Genomic DNA, 11429 nt, shown 5'->3' with positions numbered 1-11429 from the left:
ATCTAAGCTTTAATCCAATTTTATACATAACTGCATTTTTTAAAAAGTACTCCTAATATAAAAATGGAACATTTTTTGCTATTAGAAGTAAAAACTGGAAAAAAACATAAAACGGCCCACCCTAGTGTGTAAGTCAAGTGAGCTAACTTACAAAATTTGACCTAGTTTTTTTACGATTGAATCTGTTCCAGTGTTTAATATCAAACCCTATAGGATAAAAGACGGAGTCAAGATTTGATTAAATTAGACAAAAAATCTACATCTCATTGCAATGGTGTGAAAAATAAAAAAGTTATTCATTAAAAACTCAATATTTTACTTTAAATATTAAGTCTACTTGGCTTGCACACTATCCAATTTAACAAGCTTCAATAAACTTAAAGTTAATTATTGTATCTGAACATTTATTCCTCCTCTGTTTATACTTTTTCGTGAATGGGTAGAAATAAATGATAGGTTTAAAGTATATGTTTGGTTGAAGTATATGATGGGCTGAAGTTTATCTGATGAGTTGTCTGATGATAGGTACACCCATAGACAGTATAGCAATTCTATTTCGCAGTGATTTGATAAATAAAGTCGCTTTTTTGTAAACATATTTAAGTACTCCGAATTACATTTATATGCTACATTTTCTATAAGTTCTAAATAAGTTCTACATAGTTTTGACTTATAATAGCTGTCACTATTCAGTGAAACACAGCCACACTTCTTTCAATTAACACAGCCACACTTCTTTCAATTAACACAACCACACTTCTTTCAATAAACACAGCCACCTTCTTTCAATTGATGTTAATTAAATTATAGAAAACTTTGCATATAAATGTAATTCGGGGTACTTAAACAAGTTTATAAAATACGAATGCATAGTTTAATATCAACACCGTCAATATGTGTAGCTTCAACAGTAGTTCTCATTCTGCACTCTGCTATTTCCTTGTAAGAATCTCTAATAACTTTTCAGAGTTTGTGGGATGGTTCTTTTGTTAAACAATTTTTTATTTCATTATTGAGGGGAAAGTATTCAAAGCGCTAAAACCACATTTAATTTCGAGAAACTCGATAAATGCTAACACAATAATGTCAAAAGTTTTTCAATCCTGAATTATGTTATTTTCATATAGTTTAGTGTTGGTTAAGTTATATTAAGACTTAATCCAGTCACAACTTGGACATAAAAGGTTAATACATTGGAGAAAAGCCATGTCGCTTTAGCATGTTGCAAGTTTTCCCTGAAAGAAAAAAAAGGAACCACTTAAGAGGATTATATTGGACATGAAACGTTTTGAATTGTAACTAGGGGCGATACTAAATAAACTTTAAAACACAACATAATATATAAAGAGGTCTTACAACTGTATTTTTTTTTTAAGGAGGAGGAGGAATGCAAAACCCCCTAAAGAAAAACAAAACCTCTCTTTCTTAAATAAATACTTTATTTGCCCCTGGTTTGATGATTCTTTCAAATGAAATAATACCAAATTTCATTCATAACGTTGGATATAATATGGAAATCAAAAAATGGTTTGTAACGCAACTAATCGATTAAGAAAGTATTATTGAAAAGTATTTTTTGTCTTTGAAAAAGTTTTGTTTCAAATACATTGTAGTAGTACGCATTGGTATGAATATTTAATTATAAAAGATTAAAAAAACGATTTCAAATATACGCGACATTTTACGACAAATTAATCCTGTTTAAAGACAAAAGAAAAAAAAATCTAATAAACTTAATAAATTAAAAAAGAAAACAAAAACTTCTAATACTAAATGAACTAAAGAGAAATATTATATAATAACAATAATAATAATAACAATAATAACAATACCAACAATAATAATAATAATAATAACAATAATAATAACAACAATCACAATAATAACAATAATAATAATCAAAATAATAACAACAACAGCAATAACAACAATAGCAATAACAACAATAAAATAAATGATAATAATACTAGTAGTAATAATAATAATAATAATAATAATAATAATAATAATAATAATAATAATAATAGCTATAAAAACACTAAAAGAAATCATTAAAATTAATGTTTAAGCATTAAAATTAATGTTTAAACATTAAAATTAATGTTTAAATAAAGGTTTGACTGCGGAAAAAAGCGTCATAGTAATCGATTATAACTTGTATAAGTTACTTCCGATAATTTTAGTAATTCTCTAAAATATAAATCGCTCAAAAACAAACATATATTTAAAAACAAAGAAAATATTAAGACTTCTTTTGCCAATAGATATTTCCTATCTTGCCATCTTGCTATCTTGCCAATAGATATTTCATATCTCTCGTTTTAGCTATTTTTGATCAATCTGACAAATTTTTAATGAAAGACTATTTGTAATCCTAATTAAGATCAAACAAAATTCTTTGTGTGTAAAATAATTTTGAGCTGAACTATATCTTGTTGATATTGATTCGAAAAAGTATCTGGTCCTTATTTTACAACATTTTGAATGCACTATTCACAACGGGTGTGATGACAAAAAACTTTGAATGAGTTGACATGAAAACCGAGTGATGTAGTTATTAGCGCTAAGAATGTCTTTCATAAACACGAACACGATAACAGTGTAAATAAAGAAAATCATTCAGAACATGGATAAAAATAAACTGTCGACATTAGATGTATTTATAAAAGATTCGAGTATTGACAGAGTAAAACTTTTTGCTGAACATGTCAAAAAACTGTTTTTTGTCGAACTTAAATTCACATCAGCGAAAGGCAAGCAATTTATGTATATGGCTGGAGTATGGTTGGAAATACAAGGCCAAGAATATGAAAACGTTGTTAAAGCAAGGGTTTGTTATTAAAAAACACTTGTTTTATGACAATTATTTTCACGATTGTTTTCTAAATCCGTGAAACCTATGTTTTTTGTTTGCATTTCAAAGTTATTTACATTGAATTTTTGTTTATAAGACCGCCGACCAGCGAGTGTACATTTATCCACAGTGACATATACGGATCATTTTAATATGTTTTTTTTTTCTAGCCATTAATATATGTTGTTTTGTTTTTACTTTAAAAAAATATTTTACAAGCTTTTACTTCTTCTTAAGGAGTACGTGAAGGGCTTGTCATCACCGGAAGAAGTTGTGAGAATAAGTTTCCCTCCTCCAGTTTATTATTTACTGTGTGGTACAAACGGAGAAAAGTTATCAAATCTTGAGAAAGAAACGACTGCAAATATTGCATTTAACTCTTTGGAAGAAGTTGAAATATCTGGCTCAATATCAAGCGTAACAAAAGCTTCGTGTTTTGTTGAAGAAATTGTAAAAAAGTTTATTGACGAAAAAATTTCTGAAACTGATACAGATGATACAGCATCGTCTATTGGAAGAGATAGTGGAATATATATAAAATGTAATAGCGGCTTGGATTGTTTTCACGACGAAAATTCTGATATATCTTACGGAACTCGATCCAGTATTTTGACTGTTGACGAAGATTTAAGTGACGATATAAGTCTAAGTAGAGATTCACTGCTTGATAGAGAAGAATTAAATCGAAGTCTTTCAGAAAAAGGCTTCAACGATATTATTGATAGTGATCTAATGGAATACGCAAGAAAACTTGGCTACAGTGATAGCCAAGTAAAATCAGCTATGAAAAAGCTAGGACCAGATACCGTAGATCAAAATGAATTACTACATGAACTAATAAAAGCTGCAAATTCACAAAGAGACGGAATATCTTTTGAAAATTCATCTGATTTGTCAACTTTTTATGAATCTGTAACAACCCCATCAAATACAGGAACTGCATTTTTGCGTCACGTGGTAGTTGATGGATCAAATGTTGCAATGAGGTAAATTTTTAAAAACAGTTTTTAAAACATGTTCTTTTATGCCGTTCAAATAAGGTGAATCAAGTTCTTCGTTTCATTTTAAATCTATATCTCTATATCCTCATCGAACCTATATTTAGTAAAGTTTACTTTCTTTGTACCTTAAAAAGTTTGGGCTAGACTTTACCTAAATTAAAAAATTAGTGGTTAAAAAAAGAGCATGAAAATTTAATTTATTGAAGGTTTAACACACAGTTTTTGATTTTGACTGGTTAATTGATTTGTAGTTCTTATATTTAGAAATAACCAACAACAGAAAATTAAAACCAGTTACTTTATGCTGTAAGAAAAAAGTTTATTTATTGCTGCAGCTACAGTTTTGGTTACAAACTGTGCACCATTGCCTTCCTGATTTTACAGGTACTGTACATAAATAATGTGCAAAAGTAGTTTTTTTTGGTACACAGGGTCTTTACGAAATTCTGATTCTTTTTATTCCCAGGTTACTTTCTTTTGGAAATAAAAGCTTGCAGAAAGATTTGCATTTGAAATAAAAAAAAATTATTGCTAAGAAGGTTGGCTCTTAATTTCTCTGAGAGATCCCTTAGTATCCCTTAATAATGTCTCTGATAGGTCTCTTAGTAACCCTTAATAATTTCTTTGAGAGATATCTTTGTATCCCTTGATAATAGTAGTACTGCTCATAACATGATCATAATAACGTAATAAAAAGCACATGCATGTTTTTAGTTGGATATCATTAAATATGTATTATATGATAGTTTGCTAAAGTTTATTGTGATTAATGCAATAACTAATAAAATATGCAGTTTCATACAGTTACTTAAGTAATAAATATGGTATTTTATATGATATGTGTGGTTTAAGGGAATACTTGTGATTTTGTAAGATATACATGACTTGTTTTATTACATGTGATATTGTTTGGTTCATTTGCTTTTGTGAAATGTAAATATGTTGAGAGTTACATATCATACTTTATTTCGTATGTCACAAACAAATCTACCAAGCAAAATAACTATAGCGCATCACAAAAAGTGTTTTGAATCACATAATAACATTTTAGTATAGGATAATAAAATGTTTTGTATAACCTTATAACATGGTTTTTTTCACATAAGAACATATTTTGTATCAAAAAGTAACATGTTTTTTATTTCAAAATAATATGTTTTGTGGTAAAAAATACGTTAGTAAGATGTTATGTATCCCAAAATTGTTTTACAATTTTTTGTTACAAAGTCTGTTATACTGAAAATTGTATAACAGACTTTGTAACAAAAAATAATTTTTTTCTATTACATATATATCTTGTATTATAAAAAAACAATTTGTGTTGAAACTTTAAAAATGCTATTATGTATGTTTACAAAACGTCATCATTGTTTAATGTTTATTTTAGCGTTTAAAACATATTTTAGCGTTATATATATAGAGAAAATAAAAATAAATTTTTCATTTAAAATGTCGAAGAAAAAAACGAGCATAAAAATAGAAAATTGTTTTTCTAAAACAGTAGTTTTTTTTAACAAATAAACAAATTTTAGTAATAATATAATGTTTAATAGTAATAAGTGTTACTTTTTACTTATGTTTTTAACTTTTTAAAATATTTTATATATATATGTAATAAATAAAAACATGACAAATCATAATAAAGAAACCGTTTGCATGAAAATTAAATTTAAACTGTTATTTTTGGTAAAATCAAGGCACTGGTGCTGGAGTGCTAAAGTAAACTTGTGCTTGGACACGGTAGAAAGATAAATTTTATGTGCGTTTATACTTTTGCTATTAAAATAATTTTAGGGCAATGAAAACAATTTATCAACTAGGGTTGCCAGAAAGAGATGAATTAAAAGGTTTTTTGAGCTAAATAAAAAATATACTCATAAATAAAACAATCAAGGTTAACCAATCGTCTTTTGTTTATAACTAATCCTTGACAAATTCCAACAGAAACTTTCTTTTCTTCGAATATTAAAAAAATTATACTTTTATAATAACTTTAACAAAGTTTTAAAATTCTTTTCATTCCGATGCAAACAATCATATTCTTTAATGAGTTACAAAACCAGCGTCAACTTTTATCTTCCTTTACTTTCTATTGGTTTTAGTAAATCTTTTATATGGGTTTTATTATTTTTAATTTATAGTCATGGCAACAATCAAGTCTTCTCATGTCGAGGCATTGCTATTGTCGTAAACTGGTTTCAAAAACGAGGCCATGCAGTAACTGTTTTTGTACCGAACTGGAGAAATGAATCCTCAAAACAAAATACACCTATAATTGATCAAGAAATTTTAACGAAGTTGAGCGATGATGGAGTTTTGAGTTTTACTCCATCAAGACGTGTAGGTGGAAAGCTTATTCAATGCTACGATGATAGATATATTGTTCGATTAGCCGTTGAGACTGATGGTATAATTGTCTCTAATGATCATTTTAGAGATATACAAAGAGATATGCACGAATGGAAAGATTTTATTAATAAACGTCTTTTAATGTACACCTTTGCTGGCGATATTTTTATGCCACCTGATGATCCTCTTGGTCGACATGGGCCAACGTTAAACGAATTTTTGAAAAAAAGTGTTGAAAAAAAAGGAATACAATTTTGTCCATACGGAAAGAAGTGTACATTTGGACCAAAATGCAAGTTCTATCACCCTGAACGTCGGTTTACAGGTTCATTTATGAAAAAACCTTTACCACCACTACCCAATCAGCCGCAAGAAACTAATAGTGGATCACGACCTCGTTCTGATCCTGGACAAAGTTTTTCAGCAGCACTTGACGGCAAACAAAGACCAATAAGCTTACCTAACCTTGAACAGTTATACGTATCTCCTCCTCATTCTTTGCATAGGTTTATTTACGTCCAAAATAACGACTTTTCACGTCCTATAAGTGGACCACCTTTTCAAGGAAATATTAATATCTCGCAAAATATTAATGCTATATACAATATAAATAATGAAATTAGTTTTTCAATGGAACATTCTCATAAACAAAAGTTTAGTGGTGATCACTTTACCCCTCAATATTTACTTGTACCGCCGCATTGCAGATCTGGTGAATTAGGAAGTAATAAAACTAATTCTAACATACAAACTAACTGTGATTACGTAGGTAGGCCTTTATCGTCAGATTTTAGCAGCAGACCATCTTCTGGAGAGTATAGTTATAGCAGTGAAAGTAGGCCACTTTCCGGTGAATATGGAAGTAACAGCCGTCTATCATCTGATGATTTTAGCCCAATGCAACAATGGGGTATGGGATTATACCAGAGACAATATAATCATGGGAACTTTTATCCTATAAAAAACTATTATCGCAATACACCGACACTTCCAGAAACGCAGGAGGAGACTCGTCATGCACCGGGTTCATTGAAAATTGAACTTGTAGAACAGCTTCGAGAACTATTTCCAGATCAATATGATAAAATTTTATGGGTTTTAAGGACTTACCCAGAAATAAAGAATATTGATGATGCAATACCGATTATGAAAGAATGTTTAAATACGTAGAGTATCAGATGATGTCAACATTTTTTGTCACTTTTTTCTATGTGAATACTTTAATATTTAAAATAATCATAAAATTATACCTTAAACTTGTTTTAAGTTTTTATCTGAAAAACTTACTTTAATTTTTTATAGTTCAGGAAAATATTATGTATTGCGCAAAGTTTGAAAATGCGGTAAAGTGGATTGATTATTATTTATCCATGTTACCTTGACAACAATATTTAGTTTTATAATTAAAAGTATAAAATTTTGTTCAATATATGCGAAACAAAAGGTGTGATTATTGTTTTAATAATCGACAAAAACTATGAAGTGTTATCACGGTAGTATGAAGTTTTATTACGGTAGTATGAAGTGTTATCACAGTAGTATGAAGTGTTATCACAGTACTATGAAGTGTTATCACAGTACTATGAAGTGTTATAACAGTAGTATGAAGTGTTATCACAGTAGTATGAAGTGTTATCACAGTAGTATAAAGTGTTATCATTGTAGTATGAAGTGTTATCACTGTAGTATGAAGTGTTATCACATTTTTACATGGCTTTTTTTTCATGGAATTGTTTTGCGCCTAAAATCAAGTGTTTTTTTTTACCATAAATTTTATGTTCTAGAATTTATATTTTGTCTGTTATATTGAAGCCTGCTATATTTCAATTAAACTGAGGTAATAAAATGACAAGTTTTAGTCAACATTTTGCCCAAATTTTTTTTTTAAATACATTCTCAAAATGATTAGCCATGATAAGGAAAAAATTGAGAACATTAATGTTCTAAAAATTTCTAAAATCTATATGGCAATGATAGCCATATGGACAATAAAATGGGACAATAATATTTTTATATTTTTACATCTTAAGGTGGCTACCCACTATTAAAAGTCTAAAAAAAAAATTTCTTTCTATTAATTGGAAATTTTAACCTTTATAAACAATGAAATATATAACAATGGAAGAAAAATTTATAAGTTTGCCCTAATTTTGTTCCTTAAAAAGGGGTAAACATCCAAAAGTTCCTTAGCAACGGCCTTAGTGACAGTTGGAACTTTTTTTCTCCAGAACTAATATGCACTTTTTCTCCATATTTTTACTGTACCTTAACCAAGTTCTTATCAACACTGTTAAGTTATTCCCGACCTAAATGACATTGGTCAAAAGTACTAAACTCAGACCATATTTGAATTTGTAGCTTTTATTTTTGAATATTTTTTTTTCCAATGCGTTTTTCTCTATTTAAAGATTTTCTACCTTCTAACAAAGATATCTTTGGTTTTGTTCAATATTTTCTTTGAAATTTTTTACAGAGATAAAACTTAGTTAGATGAATGTGCTGAGTCAAAAATATATATACTATGGTATCCCATTCAAATTAAAAATTTGGGTCAATGGGGTCATTTTTTAGGGATTTATACTAAATTGTAAATTTCAGTGAATTAAATAAAAATATCAGTTTTATTTTTGACTCAGCACACAGTTCATATAAGAAGCAAGGTTTTTGAAAAGTTTCACTTAATTTTGAAAGTTCTGCAACTAGTTATCCTTGTTAGAAAATATGCTATTTTTGAGTTAATTATACGCATAATTAATGACGTAATATTAAAATTATCAATTTTTTGTATTTATTTATCTTATTTGATTCCAATCCAATTGAAATGTTTAAATATGGGGGGATAAAAGGGTTCGTTTAAAGATTTTATTTAAATAGTGGGTAGCCACCTTAACTGTAACAAATTTACAAAAAGTTAGTTTTAAAAAAAAGAAAATAGTTTTTCTAAAGTTTCTATTTTATTTAAACGTTTTTTTTTTATTTTGTTTTAATTTTGATTAATGTTTATTAATCAATTTAAACAGTGTTGCGACATCACCCCAAGTTTAGAGCAAAGTGTGACAAATTATATATTTTTTTAAATTTCTTATAAAATTAAGAAAAATCTGGCCAATATTTCCACAAAAAAATTATTTACCATTTTCTATATTATGTAAATAAAGCAGGGCCGTCCCGAAGAGGTTTTAAAGGAAGGTGGGTGGGGGTGGGGTGGGGTGGGGTGGGGATAAGTATGTATTTTTTACCGAGTAAGTCCTATAAAAGTTTTTCCTGCTAAGATCTAAAAAAAAAAAATGGTCCTCGTTTGCTGACATTTACCGACTGCCGACAATAGATCCAATTTTTCCGACTTTAGTGTTCAATTTGCCGACTAATAAACAGGGGCGGGTTTTGTCACTCGCCAAGGAGGGGGCTGAAAAGGTCAAAAAAAAAGGCCCAAAAAAGTTTTCATTTATAAGCAACTTTTTTTTAAATTTTTTGTACTTTAGTGTAATAATCAAGTTCATATACGTATAATTACGTATAATAGTCAATTTCATTCGTCAGTTCAATAGTCCAATTCTGTATAATAGTCAATTTACATAAGAATATTTCTAAAAAATAGTCCCAAGGAAGGGAAGAGAGTGGGAGGGCTACTACCTTAAAACCCCTACTGCTAATAAATCTCGTAGGGGGAGACATCTCTATGCCCCCCCCCCATCTCTCGAGACGCCTCTGAAACAAAGTATAAATGAACTTATTTTGCATATAAAATTACTGGAATTTAAATTTTAACGTTACCAAATTGCACTACGATACTTTATGACTTCTTTTAATTGCAATAATAACACTGTACAACAATTTTTAACTTTTTGAAAAAAACAAGAACCAAATTAGGTTATCTTTATTAATTCAGACGTGCTGATTCCAAATATGTAATCAGTTATGCTGCAGCACGTCACAATTTTTTGTAATATCGATTTAAAGATGTAACGTAAGATGCATTTTTCTATACATATGAATAAGTGTATGAACATGTTTATTATCACTTTTAACACAAATTGTTTACTTGTATTTAATTGTATTTAGCCTGGCGTTTGAATGCTGCATCGGGTTCATCGCGCTGCAAATTCCAGCAGTAATCTGCAAGCATGGCGGGGCTCCACTTTCCCTTGTATCTGCTTTCCATTGTGGCAATACTCTGATGAAAGCGCTCGCCATTTTCATCATATACATCTCCATTGACAGAGAAGAAGGAAAGATGGGAATGAAGAAAGTGGAGCTTCAGCGACATGTTACAACCCAGTTGTTGATAGGATACAATTAATCTGTCTACCAAATCAGCGTAATTTGGTGCAATATGTTTTCCAAGTTATCCCTGGCACACCCGTTTGAATGCATCCCATGCTGCAAGTTCATATTGATCCATCGTTCCCGAAAACGTTTCATCCAGCATCAGTTCTCGTATTTGGGGCCCCACGAAAATGCCCTCTTTAACTTTGGCGTCATTGATTTTAGGAAATTTGGTCTGCAAATACTGAATGCTGGTTTGTTGTGATCTTACGCCTTTACAAACTGTTTCATGATTCCAAACTTGATGTGAAGATTGGGCAAGATGATCTTCTCTTTATCCACAAAAGGTTCATGAATGACGTTATGGGAACCAACCTCAAATGTTTCTCGTTGTGGCCAACATTTCCTCATATAATGTTCTGATTTCATCCTGCTATCCCATTTGCAGAGGAAACACATGTACTTAGTAAAATCAGCCTGCAATCCATTTAGTATAGCAACAACTTTCAAATCTGCACATATGGACCATCTGTGATCTCTGTATTTAATTCTGTCCAGATTAAGTAATATATTCACATAGCTTTCCCTCAGGGTTACCGAATGTGCTATGGAAATGGAAGGCAGCACATTTCCAGTATGCAGTAATACTGCCTTAATACTATAAAGTGATGCGTCAATAAACAAATTCCACATAGATGAATCGTATTGTATTCCTAGATCATCAAACAACCCACTGATGTCATTACAGAAGCAAAGTTCTTCATCCATAAAGAAGTATTGCTGCAGTTCCCGTGATCGCTTTCTAAATGACGACACTCTTGCATCACCAGCCAACAGATGCCACTCCTGGAGACGTGAAGCCAGAAATTCACTCTGCTTTGTTAAATACAAATCTTGAACGAGATCTTTCAGGTCAGATCCTGTTATGAAGTGGGGTTTACGCTCTGTATCTTCTGGCA

The 11429-nt window shown here is 29.9% G+C and overlaps 1 protein-coding gene across 2 annotated transcripts; it reads left to right on the top strand.

The window, feature by feature from the left end:
• Positions 1–2309: 2309 nt before the first annotated feature.
• LOC100198679 (uncharacterized) lies at positions 2310–7460 on the top strand. Of its 2 annotated transcripts, none has more exons than XM_065792886.1 (3): positions 2310–2830; positions 3092–3840; positions 5997–7460. In XM_065792886.1, exons 1-3 carry the CDS (start codon positions 2627–2629, stop codon positions 7372–7374), a joined length of 2331 nt encoding a protein of 776 aa, XP_065648958.1. In that variant the 5' UTR covers positions 2310–2626; the 3' UTR covers positions 7375–7460. The 2 variants fall into 2 exon arrangements, with proteins under 2 accessions (XP_065648958.1, XP_065648959.1); XM_065792887.1 differs by having other exon boundaries at positions 2435–2824.
• The last annotated feature ends 3969 nt before the right edge of the window (positions 7461–11429 follow it).

The sequence above is a fragment of the Hydra vulgaris genome, chromosome 03, assembly GCF_038396675.1.
Source record: "Hydra vulgaris chromosome 03, alternate assembly HydraT2T_AEP".
Taxonomy (NCBI): Eukaryota; Metazoa; Cnidaria; class Hydrozoa; order Anthoathecata; family Hydridae; genus Hydra; species Hydra vulgaris.
Note: the sequence above shows the minus strand (reverse complement) of the source record. Positions and strands in the feature narration are given on the sequence as shown.